The sequence below is a fragment of the Podarcis melisellensis genome (assembly GCF_964234715.1).
Source record: "Podarcis melisellensis genome assembly, chromosome: 10".
NCBI classification, from domain to species: Eukaryota; Metazoa; Chordata; class Lepidosauria; order Squamata; family Lacertidae; genus Podarcis; species Podarcis melisellensis.
Genome location: NC_138542.1, coordinates 14,303,910 through 14,327,208, shown reverse-complemented (window position 1 = coordinate 14,327,208; position 23,299 = coordinate 14,303,910). Strand labels below are relative to the sequence as shown.

The 23,299-nt window shown below is 43.8% G+C and overlaps 1 protein-coding gene across 6 annotated transcripts in view; it reads left to right on the top strand.

Annotated features, from left to right (window-relative positions):
- Positions 1-23,299, top strand: part of TAFA5 (TAFA chemokine like family member 5) — a 345,729-nt gene that overhangs the window by 91,738 nt on the left and 230,692 nt on the right. The window contains exon 1 of one of the 6 annotated variants that reach the window (XM_081929176.1): positions 2,170-2,564. The exons of the other annotated variants lie outside the window; for them this stretch is intronic. Within the exon in view, the coding sequence (XP_081785302.1) occupies positions 2,474-2,564 (91 nt within the window). The 5' untranslated portion in view covers positions 2,170-2,473. Of the gene's footprint in view, positions 1-2,169; positions 2,565-23,299 lie in introns of those variants that run through there. 6 annotated transcript variants of the gene reach the window in all.

The following is a 23,299-nucleotide window of genomic DNA, read 5'->3' as shown; positions in this document are numbered from 1 at the left end:
CAATAGGTAGTTATCAGAAACAGGTGGTATGCCTTGAGAGGGGAACTACCAGCAAGCTGCAGATGGCACAGTGACATTATCGGCAGAAAAGAAAAGTAATGGAAGTGTGATCTGCAGAGAAGTAAAGGAAAGGGAGTGCTAAACAGCAAAAAGCAGCCTGCGCTTCGCGTGCCTCTAAGCTGCTCTTCTGTATTTCCCGCACCGTTCCATGTGGCCCATGTTGCTTCCGAAATGGTCCTTCTCCGTGGCATCACTCACATCACACTTCTCAGCCCACAGCAAGCGCACTATCTGGGATCTCTCGTCGGTCCCTCTGGTACTGTAAATCACACCGCCGCCTCCTCTCCCTACGCCCATGCGCCCCTGCAGCTTACTTGCCTTTCTGTAAATCGCTACAACCTACTGACATTCAAGCGGCTCCGCTGGCATTCTGCTGGGTGGCTGAACAGAAGCCTCCAATCTGTCACTCTGATTTTAATAAATATCACCCACATCAAAGCCCGCATTTCCAGGCGGGGTGGGAAAGGTAGCTCTGGCATTCGGAGAGGCTGCTGCCCGGCTCTGGCCACCTTTCCTCCTCTGCTCCTGCCTTGCGCTTTGGTGTCTCCCTCTCCACCCCTTTCCTGTCGCCAAGCATCCAGCGGCGCAGTTCCAGCTCGGCGCTGCCAGACTGCCTACCTCCCCGCTTCTCTTGTTTGTCATAGGGAGCTGCCTGTCGGAGCCCGAGCAGCTTGCCGGAGGGGGTTCGCTTGCGCCCAAGCGCGCACGCTCGCCTCTCGGGCATGCTCCTTAACAAGCGAGCGAGCCCAGCCTGCTGGGGACCGAGGCGCCGCGAAAGTTGCTCCATGGCGCTAGGAGTCTTGCAATAAGACGCGGCTGGGGGAGAGCGCGCCCAAGGCGCTGCTTTCGCCGCCATCCAACAAACGCGCGCAGCCGGCCAGCCTTCCTGCCTCTCCGCGCTACGAAGGGGGGCGGTGGGGGGGGGGAGAGAGAAGCAGCAGCCCCGAGGGAGGCTGGGTCCCTGGAGTCCGTGCAGAATTGGCTCCGCCGCCTTGGCAGACGAGGAGGCACTTCGGAGCCCGAGCTGCCTTCGTCAGCCTGCAGCCGAGAAGGGAAGATTGCAGCCCCAGCGACACCCACCAGCACCCGCCAGAAGAGGAAAGCTCCGGGGGAAGCCGAGGCGGCCGTCCCCGCCCTGTGCCAGCGCACCTCGAGCAAAGCCTCACCAAAACCCCCTCGCTGCCTGCAGCCAGCGAGCTTTCGCGAGCGGGGCTGGGGCTCCCTGCAGAAGCTACCTTCCTCCCGCCACCAGGACCGAGGAGCAGCCGCGTCTCTCCGCCCGATCCCCCCCGCAGCAGCGGCGGCGGCGTCGCAGCCTGGGCACCGATTTCCGTGGAGAGGGGTGGGGGCAACGCTGCGATGGAGGTGTCAACCTGTGGGCTGCTGCTGCTGCTGCGACCCCTCTCCTAAAACGCTTGCCCGTTTGCCCCAAGACGCTCTGCGGGTGCCGCGGCGGGGGGGTGCTCGGGTGCGCGCGCGGTGGAGAAGGCGAGGCGAAGGCGCACGGGGCGCGCGAGGGAAGAAGAGCGAGCCAGCCTTTCCCCGGCCAGGTTGGGAGGCGACGGGAAGGTGGCGGCGAGCAGAGGGGAGGCGGGAAGTCCCCGCGCCCTTCCCGGCTTCGCGCAGCAGCAAGCGCGCAAGAGATGCCCCAGCCGCCGCCAGCTGGCACCTGCGCTGCCCTGCGATGAAAGGATTAATTGAGTTGCTTTGAACCGCGGAGGGGAAGCGGCCGGCTCTGGGGACCGAGCAAGGGAAGCCGTCGGAGGGAAGTTGGACAGCGAGGCAGCCTCCTTTGCACCCTCCCTCCTTCGTAGCCCTTCCTTCCCCTCTTCTTCTTTTTTTACAGGGTCGTGCCAAGCGAACCCAGCGAGCGGCATCTGCAGGAGCTTCGTGCCCACAGGGCAGCATCAGCGCTGAGAGGACCGGCTTGTCTCCCGCATTGCTCTCCCTGCTGAACCGAAGCCGTGGCTGAGCAGCAGCAGCAGCAGCAGCAGCGAAAAAACAAGCTCATCAGAGCAGGGGGAGCGATTGCGCAATTCTGCCCAGATTGTCTTCCCTCCCCTTCCTCTCAACTCCCCCCCCCCCCACTCCACCCCAACCCCCAATGCTGCTCAACTCCCGAGGAAACAGAAAGCTGATTCATGGAGCCCAGACCCAGCTTACTCTGTGCTGCTCTCCTTTTCAAGATCAGGATGCTTGCTCCTGCTGCTTGAGACTTTGTGTTAACCCCCTTGCTCTCCCCTCCCCCAAGCCGAGGGGAGCGAGGGGGAGGAAAAAGGCTCCCTGCGATCTCTAGCCTTTTCTCTGTTTTGGAAGTGTGGTTACTGGCTGGCTCAAACCTGGGAAACATTGATGCATCGCTCTGGAAATTCATTGTGTGACTTTCTGGGTATTTGCTGAGTTCCAACCCGAGATGCAGCTCTTGAAAGCTTTATGGGCAATAGCAGGGGCAGCTATCTGCTGTTTTCTTATATTTGTCATCCACTCCCAGTTCCTTAAAGAAGGTAATTATATCTGCATGCCTGCATACACTGGTGTTTCCCCCCCCCCCCTTCCTGATTCCGAATGCTGAGATATTCCTTATTTCTTTCCATTTATTTGCAGTGTGTCCTAGTTCCACAGATCTCTCTTATCTAGTACATTGGTACCTTATTACCAAACCAGGCTTTTTTTCTTTTTTAACTTTATTTTATATGCAACGAAGACACAGGGTTTATATTCCAGCTGAGTGCATTCTATGTGGGCAGTGTTGAAATCTCTAGCCTTAGTTCATACATTTTATAAGCTGAAAACTGTTGTTTTCTTCTGGATGAATGACCTGCTCTGCTGCTATTTAGAACTTGAAATAACACTAAGCCACTGGTAAGTGTATTAATACACTATAAATCCCAATAAGTAAAAATATGTATCATATATATATATATATATATATATATATATATATATATATATATATATATAGACTCACCAGTCATCCTCTTCTTTTTCTTCTTTTTTTTTAAAAAAAGCAAATTCAATACATTTTCAATAGATGGCACTAAAGTTCTATGATCAGGGCAAGGAAGAGCAGAGATTGGGTAGGAGGCTCATTCCTCCATCCTCCTTTCCTAAGAGTGGAAGAGGCCTTTCTGCCTGATTTTTAGGGTTTTTTTCATTAAGTGTTCAAATAATTTTTGTCTCAGAACAAGCAAACAAATAAGCAATACAGCCCAAGCAAAGCAAATGTCATGATTAAATTTCAAGTGGGAAAAAAGAAGAAGAATCGGATGCATTTCGTAGTTGAACATAAGATTGTTATTGTTATTATTTTTTCTTAAGCCTTTCAGGGTTTTTTTTGCCACCTTACTGAGAATATTAGGGGTTAGTCCTTCGAGAAGGTTGATTTAATTAACTGAATCCTTTACCAGCCACTGCCCAAGGTGAAAATTTAGCTTGTTGTTGATTGAATATTTGTGTGTTCAGGTGTGAGAAAAGGTGTAGCTATTTTTTTAAAAAAGGAAATGCAGCAAAGGTTTATAGTAGTTTTTTGTGTTGTTTTTTTGCTACCAGTAGATTAAATGCAAATGGTAACTTAATTGCACTAAGGTCCGATTGAAATCAATGGAAAAAATGAGTCGTGGTTTAAGTCAGGTCGCATTGATTTCAGTGGGAATGAAGTGCAACTAACTTCATCTGGACCTCACCTAATACTAGCAAAAAAGAAAAGAAAAGAAAAGAATAAGTGTTCAGATGTCTCAGGATCCGTATTTATTCAAAGTAATCACTTAGTATGATATTGGCTCTTGGAAATATACAAGAACTTTCAGTACATCATTGGCAAAGTGCTCTCCTCAATTGGCCATTGTAGTCTTTACACATGTCAGTTGCTCATGAACTTTAAATATGTAAGTCATCTAGCAAATATATTGTTATGTATCTATAGGTTTTTAGCATTTTTTTAAAAAAAAAATAATCCCCTTTGTGCACCAGATACATGGAATGCCTTGCTAGTGTTTCCTGAGCTCCTGTTCAGTGATTTTAAGATTGTTGTTAATGATGATACTGCTAAGAACAACGCAGTGTGGAAACATTCTTAGTGCCTTTCCAGTTTTAAGAATTGTATATAAGTAGATATATTAACATCAGGAAAAAATATGGTTATCCCCTTAATAAGAATTTTCAAATTTATAGACTTCCCTAATGCATCCAGGAAGTAGTCCTCTTAAAACACTATAGGGATTAGCAATCTTGTTTTACAAGAAGAGGAATTAAATCTCAGCTGTTTACTTTTTTTTTGAGAACAAGAGAATAATGCCTATCCATTTATTATTTTATGTCTAGAGTGTGGTTACTCTGGAAGTTGGTTGAGAGAATTTGTCCTAAGCTTCCTGTGTAGCTAGGCAACTTGAAGCTTAGTCTATTTTAGCATTTTGACTGATTTTTTTTTTTAAGGCCATCATTCACAGTGATTGTCGTACTTTAGCTTCTACAGAAACATCACACAATTAAATAGGTTTGGAAGGAATTCCATATTGTTTATTCCTCCATGTGCTTCAAAACACATTTTTCTCGCCTGCATGGCTAGATCCGTTTTTATATTTGAGTGTAGTGATTTTCATATACTGTTTTTTGGGGAGGTAAAATATATCTATGATGCACTCATTTTTAAACAGTGGGGAACTGAATTTTACTTTTTCTTTAGTTCAGTATTAGATGATGGGGTTGCATGTGTTCCCACTTGTAAATCCCTGGATAAGTCCACTTGCTTGTATATTAGACTTACATCATCAGCATAAATGTGGCAAGCAGCCATTTCTTATTGTCATATGTTTGGACCTCATAATTTGTTAGCTTGAGGGTGTTAGTTCGTTGGTTGGTGGATAAATTCAGTTGTTTCAGAGTACGGTTGAAGTTAGTACACCTTGCCTTCATTTTTGGTGGCCCCATTGTATAGCCTTATTTCATGATAAAAACCAGAAATCTCCATTTAATAATCTTTTTTTCAGGGAGATCTATTAGATGGACCCATAATATCAAGCAAGTACCTTACAATTTGTTTATCTTGATCAGACTCAATTGCCAGAAGTAAGATGTGATGATCTGTTCAAATATCACCTGCTTCAATGTTCTTTAGCTAAGAACTGCTGGAAAATATTGTGCCCAGTTGGGTGTAATCTTTGGCTAAGTTTTAAGGCACTTACTCTGAAATGGTCTTAGTCATGCTAAGAGGTAGCAAGGCCTTTGCTTAAATCCAGATTATCATGCATGTTGGTTTGCTAACAAATGCTAGATCTATTTATTAACTAAATGTAGCAACTGTTCAGTTTGTTGTAGCTGTTAACCCCTCCCAGAGCTATCATTTCCACCACCAGAATTCCTGGTGTGTGGGTGTGCTTTAAATATATCGTGTGTACACTGCCTATATTAACTGCAGCATAAACATAATATTTGTGCAGTCTCAGATTTTTGTGATCCTAGAGAATAAAGCAGGTAAGACTGACTTTAATATTGAAAAAAATCTAGCAAGGTCAGTTTCCTGTGTTGGCTCTCAAAGCTGTCCAGTTAGGTACAGAATAACTATTTTGTTGCAGTGGCAATGGGCTACTCTTGAAAAACATACAGAATAACTATTTTGTTGTGGCAGTGGGCTACTCTTGGAAAATGTACAGAATCAATTCAAATTAACAGTAGCACTGCATTACTGTACGACTCATAAGTGGTAAGAAAACAGGCAACACTTGTTCTGAGATGAGTGAGAAAGAGCTGTTTAAATGGCTGTTTCCATTAATACGTTTTTTTTTCCACCCAAGAAGTGAAGAATGGCTGACACAAGAGTGCCATTTTTCCACACTTTGGCTTTTGTGTGGAAATACAGGTCGTCCTGTGGCTAATCCATTCCCCTACGTCCAATCTGTCTTTCATTGTTTCAAAAAGATGAATAGAGCTGTGAACCAAGAAAAGGCTATTGTGATATATAATTGCTGTCCCATGCCTGTCTGATCTTCATACAAAGCAGTTTAACATATTCTGGTAGGTTTCTGTCAGTTTGAAGAGCTGCTAAAAATTAAAACACTTAGCAATTGCTATAGAAGATTAGAAGTAGACATGGGATATTGATTTGCTCTTGCTCATTCAAAATATTCTATCACCTTTTTAATATTATCTTCAATGGAAAGTAGAGCTGTATAAATATTATAGGGTGCTACAATCCTTTCCCAGCAAAACAGAACATCAAATAGTTCCCCCATTGCAATCACTGAATAGTGTGTCGATGATGAAAGGGCATCTTGAATAGGTGGCTGTGTAAAGACTTTAAAGCAGCTTAATTAGATGGAAAACTTCACCGCTATATACAAGGAGCAATATATAACCACTCTTTTCTTTATCTCAGAGAATGTTGTACGGCTTTGGAATGTCTGTTTCATAATATGGATGTATATGTTGTAGAACATCCTTATGAATCCTTGTTATGTAAATATGAAGCAGACATTTTTATATATAATAATTAGGATTTTGAATGCAGTGTTGGGTCAGAATAGAATGATATGCCTCTGTAAAAGTTAAACTGTGAAAAGAAAACACTTGCTTAGTTAATTGGAGCATACCCAAAACCAAATGAAGTTAAGAACTACCACCAACTCTTATTGGCCTGCGGGTTTTAGAATGAAAGGAGTAAGGCGATGGATTTTTTAAAAAATTGTTTTTGTTGTTTCATATAGGTATAATGGTATAATGCAGCCCAGTTTCTGGGCAATGAATCTCCCACCACCAATTTCAATCTTATTTAATAGTTATTTTTTATTCATCATAGATTTTGATCCATTAAGGTCCAAGAACCCAAAATTTACCTAAGTGTCTTAATCTTGAAACTTGCTGTATTACCATGAAAACTATACTACAGATGGGGTACACCAAAGGTATTCCTGCAACATTTCTCAAAGCATAGCATAGCTCAACATTGCAGTGATGTTTCAATGCAGTTATAAGCACCAGCGTTGGTTCAAAAAAGGACACAAGGTTTTGGGTGAATTGTCATTGTAGATACACGCTTGTTAGCGGCTTATGTTAGAACTTGTTGAGAAGATTAGTTTTTACTTTGTGACTGAGTGCCATTTGACAAATATTTCAAAGTATATGAAAACCAGGCCTGAAACTTTCCTCCTGTATCAGACGGTAGTTTGCTTCATCAAACCACTGTCTTTATGGAGACTCTCACAGGACCACAAAGGTTAGAACTGCACATAGCCACAGGTAAAACAAGTGTTGTTTCCCTTGAGAATTTGCCCTGCTCTGGGCTTCCCATAGGCAAATGATTGGCCACTGTGAGAACAGATTGCTAGACCTGATGGATTTTTGATCTGTTACCTTCTTGTGAGGAGATTATCACAACTGTCCAATATGATGACATAGCAAAAGGTTTTATGCTAATATTACAGTATTTATGTGACCTACTTCAGTTCCGACTCTACGCCGTGGTACTGTATTGCTGGAGCATGTGGAACTGGCAATAAGGACTCCCGAATCTAAGAGACGATACAGATAAGGAACATGGGTGTGGTCTTGGCACTGCATTGTTGTAACCTTCACTTGTTTGCTGTTGCAGTGTAATGTGTGCAAGGTCACAAATGGCAAGGGAGGGAGATGAGGGCTGCTGTTCCCTTGGGCTGTTGAGCAGTCTTTTACTTGACAAGTCAAGCTCACAAAGACTGTTTTTGCTGCAGTACATCAAATCCTTAAAGCTGGTTTAAAGGATTCAACAACTCAGTTTTGCATATTTCAATTGGGCTAATTCCAGAGTTGGTCTTTTTCAGTTGCAACCTTAAAGTGTGTGTATATTTCTCCCCACAAATGTAGCTAATGCTCATTTGAGACAGGGGGCAACATTGTTGTTGCTGTTGCTGTTGCTGTTGTTGTTGTTGTTGTTGTTGTTGTTGTTGTTGTTACTACTACTACTACTACTATTTCCTCTATGGAGCTGAAATTGGTATGCACTGTTTCATCACTTGTTTTATCTTCACAATAGCTTTGTACGGTAATGTAATGGTTATATGGGGTTGCTCGTGCGTAAGTTGCCGCCACTCCTGGCTAGGTTGCCTGGTTAAACCTTTTCCTGGCTGGACACCCCTTCACTTCGTCGCTGTTTCAGTCGCTAGCAGAATCCGTCAGTGGGCGTTTCTTGAACTTCTTCCAGCAAAGAAATTCTTTGACGCCAAGTCTACGCCTACTTTCCCTGCGCGGAAGTCTTCTGCGCAGGGTGGGTGTGGGTAGCGGAGGGCCCGTGTTCTCCCCGCTGGTCTCCGGCGAGGAGTCCTGGAGCCCCCTCGCCGATTCCCCCATCTGCCCCCCCTTTATCCCTGGTGTTACGCTGATTTCCTTCCCCAGCTGATGAGCTCCCTCTCTCTTTGCTGGGCCCTTCTCCAGCATCGCTTGGGAGCCTTGCCTCCACCTCTGGCTCCGATGTCAGTTCCCTGACAGGTAAGTTCAGATTGACAGATAGTAACTGGCTCAAGGTCGCACAGTGAGTTCCGTGGCTGAATGGAGATTTGAACCTTTTGCTTCCTCAGTTCTAGTCTGACACTTGAACCACTGTTCCTCGGACTGAGGCTTATAAATGACGGATACATATTTAGGAACATGATATATGTGCCAGCTATTAACCAACTGTGAGTTATATGAGGCTTCAAAATCTGTTGGAGCAGATCCTTCCTGCTTCAAGTTTCAAGATGCTCGTATGAGGCTGCCCCTGTGGTTTTTACAAGATAGATTGCATCGTGGAACTTCCTTAATGGAATAAAGAACAACATATCTTTATAGATTGATAAATATGTGCTATCTTTGGAGTGCAATGCATGTATTTCTGAGCAGACTAACAAGTCTCTTTCTTTATCCTTAAGTTTCGTAAGTCCAGAACATTTTGCTTTCTGGAAAGGAGTGGTTTTTGCTTCTGTTACTATTTCCAGTTTTTAAAAAACTCATTTGTATTTTGGCCCTTACTGAATACCAATAGTATACCAGGTCTGGATTGTGGCAAATGTTTGTAGCTATCCTGACCTGTCTTGTGCCCTGAAAGACACTGCATTTGAGCTCCCGGTCCCCATATTTCACTGACCACTCATTGGCTTCCATCTTTTAATCAGCATAAAAACTGTAATAGAATTGTTGAGTTGGAAGGGACCTTGAGTATCATCCAGTTCAACCCCCTGCAATGCAGAAATATGCAGTTGTCCTGTACAGGGATTGAACCTGTGACCTTGGTGTTATCAGTAAAGAGGTAAAGGTACCCCTGACCGTTTGGTCCAGTAACGGACGACTCTGGGGTTGTGGCGCTCATCTCACTTTACTGGCCAAGGGAGCCGGCGTACATCTTCTGGGTCATGTGGCCAGCATGACTAAGCCGCTTCTGGCGAACCAGAGCAGCGCACAGAAACGCCGTTTACCTTCCCACCGGAGCGGTACCTATTTATCTACTTGCACTTTGATGTGCTTTTGAACTGCTAGGTGGGCAGGAGCTGGGACCAAACAAGGGGAGCATACCCCGTTGCGGGGATTTGAACTGCCAACCTTCTGATCGGCAAGCCCTAGGCTCTGTGGTTTAGACCACAGTACCACCCGCATCCCTTGGTGTTATCAGTACCGCACTCCAACCAACTGAGTGTTCTACCAGACTGTCGAGATTTTGAATATACTTAAAAATAAATAAATAGAAAGTGTCTAACTACAAATAGTTCTGTGCTGTTTGTAATCCAGTGAGAGGTTTTTCACAAAAAAAGGATGCTGTTCTTTGTTTTCATTTTTGGTAAAATGTTTTGGAAAACTTTTTTAAACCAAACATTCTGATTTTGCTAAATTTCCCCGGAATGCATCACTGTTCTTTCAGGTGCAGTGGTGAAATCAACTCTTACTCAAGTTGGACTGAAGCATGAGAAATTTGGATGAAAATTCCAGTATGTCTCGATTATAACTTGGGAATGGGAAGAAGTATCCTGCATAAAAACAAGAAATACACTGCATAAAAAGTCTTTCATTAAGAGAATGTTGTCTACTGTGTGGTTTATTAATTGTCATGCAGCAATTGTTGTTATGGTAACAACTAAGTATGGATCTGTGCTAGAGGAATAGGAGAACACAGTAGCTGAAGCTGGAGAAAATTGTGCAGGAGAAAGCATGCAGTCTGATGTCCGAGATGAAGCCACATCAAAAGACCATTTTTTAAATTCAGCCATAAGCCCTGATGTGCTGCCATCATCACTCCTTTCACCCAATTTAGCTATTAAGTTCAGACCACAGTCTTATTTGGAATCAGATAACTATTATGCACTGTGTCTGGACAGCTTTATTCTTGCAGAACCTACTTTCTTGAACTTGGTTTTCCATAATTGCCCATTGGGTGTTAAATTTACTAAGCAAAAGTGCATGTTCAGGGTCGTCAAATGGTTAAGGCATAACTTATCAATTTCAACAATCAGGAGTTTTATATCTCCATCCTTATCAAGAGACAAACATATTGCTGGTTTTTCAGTAACCTCAGAGGTTCAAGGCATTAAGAGCAGGGACATCATTCGAAGATTAGAAGTTTCTTTTGAACCACTTAGAAGTGGCAAGGTTCCCCCCCTCACTTTATTTAAGACATTTAAATATCATGAAATCATTAGTGTTTCTAAGTAGCATACTTAAAAGTAAACCATACAGAGAATAAAATGATAAAAATCCATCATAAAAATGAACATAACCTGGCATTTAATTTAACATGTATGTTCCCTAAACTTTTATTGTTATTTATGGTTATCAGTCATGTGAAATCTTAACTGCTGACTCTTACAAAACAGCATGTTTTTACATGAGTAGAATGTGCACTTTTATTTAAAATGCATCTCTGGGTTATTTGTGGGCCATAGGAATTTGTTCATTTTTTCTTTTTTTTTGAAAATATAGTCCAGCCCCCCACAAAGTCGGAGGGACAGTGGACCGGCCCCATGCTGTAAAAGTTTGCTGATCCCTAACTTAAAATATGAACAAGAGTGTTTGACAACGCATGCCCAGTGTGAAGCATATTGTGCTATTTCTGTTACTCTTTGGAGAAGTCAAGTCAATTGTTGATACAGTACCTTGGATTTTGTTGCTTGGTCTGCATAGCATAGAAAAATGTACATTGCATGCAGTTAATGACAGATGAATCAGTTTTTAGATTATGCACTGACACAAGTAACCATATTTTTTCTCACCTAGGCTTTCTGTGGTACTGAACACCCAAGGACAATGTATTTATTTCTTGCTGTAACAATCACAGTTATAGAACTAGACAAAAATAAAATCTAACTTGTATCTTCATCATTATGCTAAACGTTTAACTAAAAATATCTGGTATTTAGCATTCCAAGTAGTAATTCCTTAATAATTCTTAGCTGATCAGTGAAACAACCAGTTAAAAATAACTTCAGATTACTGACCATGTCAATCTCAAAGCTGTCTCTTAATGCTTGTTAACATACCAATTTAGTTAGAATGGTTGCTTAAAATGCTTTTTGAATGTTTTTAAAATTACCTACTTAACAAATTCAATGTTTTAAGGTAATTTGTTTCAATTACAAAAGACTGTAGAACATAAGCAAGGAGCTACATGCATGATTGCATCAATTGGCAGAGCCAGCAGTTGAAAAGACAAGAGTGGATTAAAAACTGTTCTTCCATTGTTGAGATGTCTGCAAAAAGAAATTTCTTGTTTGTGAATGTTTGTTTAATCACAGAGACTATCTAAGAGACAGAAGCAGAGAGGTTTGGATTTGAATAATAAGTAAAAATTGGCAGAAAAGAGGGTTGCATATGATGAAGGTTGCATACTATGAATAAGGCCCCCGACTGTTAAGTCCAGTTGCAGAAAACTCTGGGGCTGCAGCACTCATCTCGCTTTACAGGCCGAGGGATCTGGCATTTGTCCGCAGACAGTTTTTCCAGGTCATGTGGCCAGTATGACTAAGCCGCTTCTGGCGCAACAGAACACCAAAACCAGAGCAGTGCATGGACACAACGTTTACCTTCCCGCTGCAGCGGTACCTATTTATCTACTTGCACTTTTTGGCCTGTTTTCAAACTGCTAGGTTGGCAGGAGCTGGGACAGAGCAATGGGAGCTCACCCCGTCACAGGGATTCGAACCGCCGACCTTCTTATTGGCAAGCCGAAGCGGCTCAGTGGTTTAGGCCACAGCGCCACCCATGTCCCACCCATACTATGAATAGGTTGCAACTATTTCTAAGGTGCTACCTATGAATCATTTAGGGACAGGATATGGCTAAGCAGACTTCATCCTGAATATATACCTTCTGTTGGTTAGATATGTAGCAAATCTGGGAGGATGTGTCCAACAGGTTGGGTGGAGTTAAACTTCCTTGTAGGAACAGGATTGTAGTTTTGAAGTACAGTATTTCTGGATCTGGTCTTGGTTGTTTTTTTAAAGACAACCAGATGGCAGTTGTGGCAGTGATTCTGACTGGTGCACCAACTGTGGTCTTTGCTGTAAAGGGTAGACCTTGCCACAAGCTACTTCCACTTTCATCAAGAGGTCCGGAGGGTGGCAACACGAGAACGGGGCCTTCTCTGCAGTGGCTCCCCATCTGTGGAATGCTCTCCCCATAAGTGAAGTTTGCCTGGCGCCTTCATTATACAACTTTAGGCACCAGGCAAAAACATTACTTTTTACCCAGGCCTTTGGTGGATCTTATTGACATCCAACACCCTTTTAGAAAGTGGTTCTTTTTGGGGGTTGTTAATTGGGTTATTGCTTTGGGTTTGTTTTTATATGTTGTGGTCTTGTTGTGAACTGCCCTGAGACCACTGGGTATAGGGCGGTGTATAAGTTGAATAAATAATAAATTATAATAATAAATTCATGTGCCGTGGATGGGCTTAAGTATGTTGATGCAAAATGGAGCAGCTAGACTGATGTCAGAAGTCCATCTTTGTTATTGTGTGACATATGGATCATTCTTAGGCCATATTGGGTCGTTTTGACCCTTTTAAAGCTCTAACCAGTTAGGGAGACTGGATGTCTGAAGGACTATCTTCCTCCCAAAAGGAATTTTCCTCCATACTTTAGTGTAGTGGGGAGACTCTACTGTATTGTCCACTTCCATAAGAGATGTGGCCATCGGTCACAAGTGACAGGGCTTCTTAGCAATGGAAAGTTTTTGTGAGGAGTTTGCTGACCCTCTCTATGTCTTCAGACTCCAGTCAAAAACATTTCTTCCTTAGCTCTAGTGATAAATACCACAAAATGTATCTGTGGCTGTAATGCTTATGGTTTATTTAGGTTTATTTTATTTTTTTGTAGGGGGGAGTTGTTGGTGCTCAGATTTTTATATATTGGGTTTTTATTATTAAAAATAGGATAGTTTTCATTGAAACTGTTACAGTGGTACCTCAGGCTAAGTTCTTAACCTGAAACTGTTCTTAACCTGAGGTACCATTTTAGCTAATGGGGCCTCCTGTTGCTGCTGCACCACTGGAGCGTGATTTCTGTTCTCATCCCGAAGCAAAGTTCTTAACCCGAGGTACTGTTTCTGAGTTAGCGGAGTCTGTAACCTGAAGTGTCTGTAACCTGAAGCGTATGTAACCCGAGGTACCACTGTATACCTAAAGGACTGCTTTTCTCAATATGAACCTACCCCAACTGTGAGATTGTCTTCTGAGCCCCCACCCCTTGTGTGCCCCCTCCTTGACATAGCTGTCAAGTGTCCCTTATTTGAAGGGACAGTCCCTTATTCCAGCGCCATGTCCCGCTGCTGTCCCTTATTGATGGATGTCCCTTAAATGTCCCTTAAATGATGTCCCTTAAATTTCAAATGAAGCAACTCCTCTCCCTGCTGGCCAGGGAGGAGGGAGGCTCCAACTGTGTTGCTTGGCTGTGTTGCTCACCCAATAAGAAGTCTAAGAACGACTGGGGGGTGGAGCTTGCATGTGTGATGGCCTGGGAATCCAATTCAGAGGCTGAACCGGAGGAATCCCAGCCTGCACAGGAGTCCCCACCTCCAGGGCCAGCTGAACTGGGGCAGGGCTTTGATTCTGAAGTGCCTGCACATCCACTCTGGCTCCGGAGGTGGTTGAGGACTCAGTGCCTACAGGTGAGTCTCCCCTGGGTCCAGTAACCCTTCAGCCTCTCCTGAACTGCAGAGGCTTAGGGCAGAGAGGCGGAGGGAACTGGTTTCTTCCAGGAGAGTGCTCGCCTTAAGGCCAGGAGAGGCGGGTCTCCTGGGGGCAGGGACCGCCCCTGGCCTCAGAGAAGATAAAGGCCAGTCAGCCCGGTCCCAGGTTGCGGGAGCAATGTCGTTGAAGAGCTGTTTCGGCCAGCACCCAGTCCGGTTCCCCCAGAGTTCCTGTCCTTGCCCAGCTCCTCGCTGTGGACCCCACTTCGCCTGTGGAGGACTGTCTGCCGACCCTCGACTCAAGTCCTGGACCTCGCCCCACAGTAACCTCCCCCTAGACCAGCACAGCATGCCTTGTGTGTGGCTAGTTAATGCAAGCTGAGGAGGGTTTTGAATGCTGGACGCCATTTTGTTGCACATGCTGCTGCAAACTTTACTGTGCAAAGCCAGGCCGGGGAGCCATCTTAAGTTGAGGCTGCATAGGCCTTGTGGTGCATGTGATTCAGATTCTAGTCAGTTGAACCTCTGGCTCCAAAGTTGGTTGGACAGTGTTCTCGAAGCTACCAGCATGAGTTTGACCAGACTGCAGGAGGACAGGAAGACTGGAGTGCCTGGAACAGGTGAGGCTGCAGGTCCCTTATTTTGGCTGCCGGTCCCTTATTTTCAAGGCTGCTGGTCCCTTATTTTCAAATCTGTAAGTTGACAGCTATGCTCCTTGAGAGGTCCAGAGGGTGGCAACACGAGTGCAGGCCTTTTCTGCAGTGCTCCCCATTTGTGGAATGCTCTCCCTAAGGAGGTTAAGCCTTTAGGTGCTAGGCAAAAATGTTTTGACATCCAATTCCCTTTTAAATATGTCGTTGGGGGGGCGGTAATTAGTTTGTTGTTCTTATTTTTACTATGTATTTTGCGGTTTTTATATTGTGTTTTTTTTTTAATTGCCCTGAGATCTGCGGATGAAGATTGGCATACAAATTTAATAAATAATCATATTAATTCTTGGCCAGCTATTGTGAAGTTGAAGGCGCAAGATAAAAAAAGAGAATTAATAGAAGTTGTGGTTGCAATAAAATCTGAGTTAGAAATTTAACATTCCTGTCAGCAGCTTTGAGCTCTCGGGGTTTTGTGGGAATGGCATCCATGGAACAGATGCATAGTTTTATGTATTAATAAATAATATTTTTTTATTTATACCCCGCCCTTCCCGGTTCAGGAAACAAGGCTCAGGGCGGCTAACAACAAATTTAAAACACTTAACTTATGCTAAAAAAAAAACAACAGCAGTAGGACAATCCAGAAAGAAGAAACCGCTTTTATTTCTAGTTCCTCTTGCGTTCCATCACATCAAAGCCACTTCTTACATTGCGAAGCATGAGATATGTGTTGCAGCAGAACATCACTTGGGGTTGCTGCTACTGTTGGAAATGATCGTCATTTGGATTGATGTATGTTTGTTTAAAATGCCAGCGCTTTCTCCTGGTGCCCCTTAGTTCCTTCATATATCAGCATAGGAAGAGAAATTCTTACCCTTCCTCAAAATCTCTGCACATACCGGAGAAGTTGGGGGAGATTGGCAGCAAAAACAAATAGAAACTTGCTAGTTGGAATCTGTCTGTCTCTGGAGACATTGGAAGAATCCCCTTTTGGGGGTAAAGCAAAACTGTTGGAGAGTTGTAGCGCCTGCTCTGGTTGTAGGGACTGATATGGGAGAGACATGTTTTGTTGCAGATGGGTCACATGAAGGCATCCGTTTTTGTTGCAGGTGCACCGTGGTGCTTCTTCTCTCTGTGTTCCTCCCAGCAATCGTTCCTCTTCTGGCCATTGCTGTGTATACACAACCTGTCTTGTCTGTCTCGAGGCACCACAATCATCTGCAAGAGATGCCTTATGTGGTGGAGTTAATGTTGCCATTCTTCATGTCTCATTTGCAGAGATCTTTGGTCTGGTGGACAGGCCTAGTGCCTGAAGCTAGCTCCTCATAGAGCAATGTCCTTGAGATCCTGCCGTCCTCTATTCTGGGTACATCACCAAGCCAGCGTAGAAGTCATGTCTCAAGCCTGAGACAGAAGTGTGAACATACTGGGAATGTGGGTTTGGAAGAGCATATCTTTCTTTGAGACGCTGTCCTGCGATTTGATGCCCAAAATCTTCCAGACGCAGCACATATGGAATGCATTGAAGCAGTGTTTCTGGTGGGTATAAACTGGTACACCTAGCCAATATTTGTGGGCACCTACTGTATATATGGGACGCGGGTGGTGCTGTGGGTTAAACCACAGAGCCTTGGACTTGCCGATCCGAAGGTCGGCAGTTCAAATCCCTGCGACAGGATGAGCTCCCGTTGCTTGGTCCCAGCTCTTGCCAACCTAGCAGTTCAAAAGCACATCAAAGTGCAAGTAGATAAATAGGTACCACTCCAGTGGGAAGGTAAACAGTGTTTCCATGCGGTGCTCTGGTTTGCCAGAAGCGGCTTAGTCATGCTGGTCACATGACCCGGAAGCTGTATGCCAGCTCCCTCAGCCAATAAAGTGAGATGAGCGCCGCAACCCCAAAGTCGGTCATGACTGGACTTAATGGTCAGGGTCCCTTTACCTTTTACGGTATATTAGTTGATATTCTAAAGCTGTATGCAAAATGCTTCCCTTCGCTAGTGGCATGTGGAAAGAGCACATTTTACTGTTGCTCATCATGCTGGCATAGGGAGGAGCTGGAAAAGGCTACCTCTGTGTAGCCAAAGAATTCTCACTTTATCCTAGTGTAGGGAACAGGTGGCACTGTGGTTTAAACCACTGAGCCTTTCATGCTTGCCAGTCAGAAGGTTGGCGGTTCGAATCCGCATAACGGGGTGAGCTCCTGTTGCTCTGTCCCTGCTCCTGCCTACCTAGCAGTTCGAAAGCACACCAACATGAGTAGATAAATAGGTACAGCTGCAGCGGGAAGGTAAATGGCATTTCTGTGTGCTCTGGTTTCCGTCACGGTGTGTGTCCCATTGCGTCAGAAGCAGTTTAGTCACGCTGGCCACATGACCTGGAAAGCTGTCTGTGGACAAACGCCGGCTCCCTCGGCCTGAAGGCGAGATGAACACCACACTCCATAGTCACCTTTGACTGGACTTCACCATCCAGGGGTCCTTTACTTTTTTACTTAATCATAGTAATGTGGGAAGGAGCTTTTGTCCTATAGTTTTTAATACCAACAACATAAACAGGATGGACCTGACATTTCCTCATTGGGAGTCAAATACTCTATTCAGTTATATCACACCAACTTTACTGGTGTAACAGTGTTAATAATTCTTCCAGTAAGCTTTTTTTTTAAGGAAATAAAAATTTCTTGGGAAAGGGGGGGGGGGAGAACTTCAGATAATTGAGTACTTTCAATGCTTTTCAATAATATTTGTAGATCTATCTCCCCTTGGCTACGCCCATGTCTACTACTACAGTTTGTTTGGCAGTTTTCTAAAGCAGTACCTGGAACTAGTTTCCAATAGTGCAATCAGAGCACCTCTGCATGTGATGTTCCACACTCCCCAACCTGTACCTTTAAGTATTTCCACTCCTCTTTCCTCTGTAAATGGAGCTGAGGGGTGATGCTATTCTGCATCTCAATTATCTCTTGTCCCCTTATTCCCTGGACATTCTCTTGGCTATGTAGTTGACTGGTAGTTGGCTGGGTATCAATCGAAACTCACCTGAGGCAAAACCTTTACAAGTTGGACTGCAGCTCAGGGTATCCTTCAATTGACCACCTAGCCTGCTACACTTGAAGAAACCCAAAGCCTGTTTATATGTAGCCAATGAACTTGAACTGAAACATTTGCTTTCTTTCTAAAGTACCATTTTGCTTTTGCTTTGTCTTCCTGATTTGATTTTTTAAAAATAAACTTTATAAAATTTGGCTGCTGTGGCCGTGGCTGTAATTGTACCAAAATGCAAAGGGTTATATCAACCTTCCATACGCTTAAGCACTTGGTTCATGCTATGTGTGTGTATGACTAGTGGTCAACAGATTAAAGCAAAATGTGTTGGGCTCAAGAAAGAGCTCAGCATGCTCTGCCTCCAGTCCTAAATACTTGCATTGGGTCTTCAGAAATCACTCCCATATGGGAAGTCAGTCCTCAAAGCACTTAAGTTGCATAGCACATTTGTGATACGTACAGGTGTTTACGGAGCTAAAATGCAAGAGGGCATCAGGGATGAGTGAAGGAGAAACTAGCTTGGCTTCTTTACAAGTTCTCTTTAAGATCAAACTGAAGGTGAGGGCAGTTGCGTGTCGAGGTCCCCAGATCCACCCCAATAACTCACACATCACACAGAATTTTTGTTTAAGGTTTTGGGCATAATTTTGGCCACAACTTTATTAAAATACAAATTTGTGAGTGGTTGCTTAGGCATTGGTTGCGACTATCTGCCCCCACCATGGGGGACAGACTGACATTCCGCACGATGCGAAAGTCAGAATGGGGGAATACACTTGGGGGTTACGCGGAGCAGGGAACCTGCCCTCACCCCAAATGCAACCAGGAGATCTTGCAGTGGCCCGAGCCCCCTTGACAGAGTGGACAAGCAATAGTTAGCCCCCGATTCCTTTAACGGAATCCCATGCAACAGCAGCATTAGAGGGGCAGGCACAGCCAATCCATGCCCCTCAACCAACCAAACCATAAACCAATGCCTAACCGCAACCTTACAAGTTGTGACGATTTGCTACGCAGTAGGCAAAAACCAAATGGCCCCAGCCAATCAGCCAGATGGACAAAATTCCTACCAGGCCCCCGCTCCCAAGCAGACGACACCATGGAGGCATAGCAAGGTCAAAGCGAACAACCCTATTCCAGGCTTGTGGGCTTATAGCTGAATAAATTATTATCTATCTAACCCTATTCTAGGGAGGGAGGGACGGGCAATCCACTGCACGGGCGAAAAGAGGAAGTTTTAGCATTTCTGGCTGTCAATCAATAAATGGCAACATTAATTTCTTCCCAACAACAAGGGAAGCCCCAATTGCATCAGTGGCCAACGATCAGTTAACCCGCCCCCAACTTTGGAGTGTCCTGGCGGCCCCCACCGCAACAGGTGCTCTCCATGAAGGAGAACACGCTTTGTTTAATTGTGTAGTCGTGTCCAACTCTTCATGACTCCATGTACCAGAACATGCCAGGCACTCCTGTCTTCCACTGCCTAACACAGTTTGGTCAAACTCATGTTGGTAGCTTCGAGAACACTGTCCAACCATCTCGTCCTCCGTCATCCCCTTCTCCTTGTGCCCTCCATCTTTCCCAACATCAGGGTCTTTTCCAGGGAGTCACCTCTTCTCATGAGGTGGCCAAAGTATTGGAGCCTCAGCTTCAGGATCTGTCCTTCCAGTGAGCACTCAGGGCTGATTTCCTTCAGAATGGATAGGTTTGATCTTCTTGCAGTCCATGGGACTCTCAAGAGTCTCCTCCAGCACCATAATTCAAAAGCATCAATTCTTCGGCGACCAGCCTTCTTTGTGGTCCAGCTCTCACTTCCATACATCACTACTGGGAAAACCATAGCTTTAACTATATGGTAGCCATGTTTATTCATGTGCTTGCCCTGCTGAAGTGTAAATGAGGGAATCATGGGAAGCCACGCTTAATACCAAAGAAATGTCTGTGGGAACCTTTCACCCCCACTTGCCTTTCATATCCCAATATGCCCCCTCTAGCCCAACGACGTTGCTGTGATAAAGTGAGCTGGACTGAGAGAACAGTGCCTGGAATGACTGCTCTTAGACAAATGAATATGGTTCACCCCCCTCTCCCACTATGCTTCACCCACATTTACCATTTGGAATTGAAATTAGACCCCACTCAGCTGCTTAATATGTTGACATGGCAAGCGTAGAAACAGTAAACATCTACGGTAGTTTGGTCCTTCACTTCGTCAAAGAAGCCCGGGGTATTTTGACCAGGCATAGGCAAACTCAGCCCTCCAGAACTTTTTAGGACTACAATTCCCATCATCCCTAGCTAACAGGACCAGTGGTCAGGGATGATGGGAGTTGTAGTTCCAAAACATCTGGAGGGCTGACTTTTCCTATGCCTGGTTTTGAGCTTTACTGTGGTCTTGCAAAGCAGCAATGATGAAGCCTAGAAGAAGTTCCTCAAAACCACAACAAAACCCAATGAATTGCCTTAAAAATTGAGAAGGTTGCAGTGGGTCCAGTTTCTACTGGTATAGAATTGTTTAACCTTTTCCCTAAACCAATAACGGCAATATATGCAGGAACAAGACTCTTTGACTCAGAACCAAACCAGACTCTTTCTAATTAAAACTAGGAAACTTATGGCACACAATCAACATTTTTAGTAGAGGGTGGTAGCAAAAATGAAGGCCTTTTTTTGAGTGCCTTTGAGTGTGAAAATGTTGCATTTTTTGGGTAAATATACATTTTGCCTCTTTTGTATGTGAGTACTTATTATTGCACTAAATGTCCCTTCTTTTATAAAAGATAATTATGAGTGTCTTAAGTTCCGAGATAACAGCAATCACATTGTTCCTGATTTTATTTATTTATTCATATTCTCATGTTTTGCTGTGCTTGCCGGTTTTGGTTTGGCAACTAGATGATAAACTGCAAGAAGCTTTTGTTTCTACTCCTCCTACACTTGTTAAAAAAAAACAACACTTTACTAATCAAAGATATGAAGTGAAAAGCCCCCAGTCTGGTGTTTTTGGTTTTTGTTTTAAGATGTATTTCACAATGGTACTTATCAGTTCTATGTAAAAGCATTAGATTGTGTGAAGTATTTTTGTTTAATAAAGGGATGGTATCTCTTTCTGACATCTGTAATAACTTCTGCTCCCTCACAATCATTCCTGTGAGGTAAAGGTAAAGGGACCCCTGATCATTAGGGTCCAGTTGTGACCGACTCTGGGGTTGCGGTGCTCATCTTGCTTTATTGGCCGAGGGAGCCGGCGTTTGTCCGCAGACAGCTTCCGTGTCATGTGGTCAGCATGACTAAGCCGCTTCTGGCGAACCAGAGCAGCACACGGAAATGCCGTTTACCTTCCCGCCGGAGTGGTACCTATTTATCTACTTGCACTTTGACATGCTTTCAAACTGCTAGGTTGGCAGGATCAGGGACTGAACAACGGAAGCTCACCCCGTCGCGGGGATTCGAACCGCCGACCTTCTGAACAGCAAGTCCTAGGCTCTGTGGTTTAACCCACAGCGCCACCCACGTCCCTGTGAGGTACTGCAGATCTAATGCTTCACTTGTACAATCCCCTGCCCCATTTCAGCCCGATGCAGATTAGAAGTATGAATAAAAAGCAATGTGGAATTACTAACATTCAGCTACTTAACCGCTACATCGACACAGAGCATTAAAGTCACATTTTTCATGCTGTTGTGGGAAGTTAAGACATTCCACTTCCGCACCTTGAATGTTTACTTCACGACTTCACTATGCATTTGTCATTTTGCCTCCCTTGATGTTTATCTGATGAATAATCAAAGGAATACAGAGCTTGGCAATGGACTAAGAGATGAGCAGAGCTTTTTTTTCAGCCGGAAGTCACCAAAACTCAGTTCTGGCACCTCTTTGGTGGGCGCCATTGCCGAGGGAAGAATTCATTGCTGAGGGAAGCATTTTCCTAGAAAAATAGCACTGAACTCAAATACTTAAAACAAAATTTGAAGCTAGTTTTGTGCACTGTGATTTAAAAGAAAGTTAAATTCTTATTAAGAAGCTGTAGCTCCCTCAAATTTCATTAATAACAGGGGGGGTTAGAAGACCAGAGCAATGACTATCAATAATCATGCATGGGCAGGTTGGTGGTGGATGGGGGGGGGAAAATAAATTTTATTTATTGGGGTAACAACTAGTGTTGTCCCCCCTCTGCTATAAACCTAACTGGAAAAAACCCATAATTTTCTTTTAGAAAAGCAAGGCACAGGCTTCTTGTCTTTTCTGACCTTGTAGGAATGGTTTTTTTGCTCCTTTCATCTCCTTCCTTTTCTTTATTGATCTAAATGAAGTCCTGGTTCTTAATGTGTCTTAGTTCCCATTTAATTTCATTATGTTTTCTTTTTATTGTATAGCCTCCACCGGCTTTATTGAATTCTATTATTTGAGAGACACAAAAAGTCTTGACTGATCATAATTCACAGTATTAATTATACCGCCCAAGCACTATGTACACTTAATAATTTGAATGTGATGTGTAGAATAATGAAGAAATCAGTACTCTGTACAGTTACATTAACAAGTAATTTGAAAAATGAATTTTGCTTCACGAATGGATGAGGTTTGTAGGCTTCTCTAGTACTTATGGAGATGATGAAAGTCAAATTATAAATGCAGCATCTCTCTAAGATTAATTCCAATACTATTACTTACTAACATTCTGCCTAAGGTGTCTGTTCTGTCACTCCCATGCCCACATAATGTCTATTAGCCGTAATGGGAGTTGCAGGCATGCATACATTTGTAAGAAGATAGCAATACCCATTTGGAAAATTAAGTTATCCAACATTAGACAGACTCCTAAAAGCATAGTTTGCTACTTGGAAAATGGCACCCATGGTTTTATCCTCTGGCGTTAACACAAAAGGCCAAGCACTAAAACTTAACCACCCAGCAACCAGTGATATAGTTATTTATTTTAATACAATTATGTAAACAGTAACCAGAAAATATTTCTAAGTCAGACATATTCTTATTCAGAATATCAAATCCAGCTTTAAATGCTTTTTGTGTTAGCTTGCCAACAGACCATCAAGCTAATTCTACATAATGAAAAATAACACTCTGTAGTTGCATAAATTAGAAGTATTTTTGCAGCATTCAGTGAAAGAATTTGAATGAACTTCACAGTATCTCATCTTCCTTTTTCTCTCTTGTCATTCACACATGCCACAAAGCATGATTATTTTGCATAAGGCAACCACACCTGTTCAACTCCTCCTATTAGTGCTGGGAAACAACAAGTCAGGATCCCTGGTTTAGTGTTAACTCCAAACAATTGGTTGCTTTAGATTTCACTCCCACAAACCCACAGACTCTGGTCCAGGTTTCCTACACACTGTAGTTCATTGGTGTGAAATAAATCACAGTCCTAACACTTAGCCAGGCATCATGGTTTGTTTCCTCGAC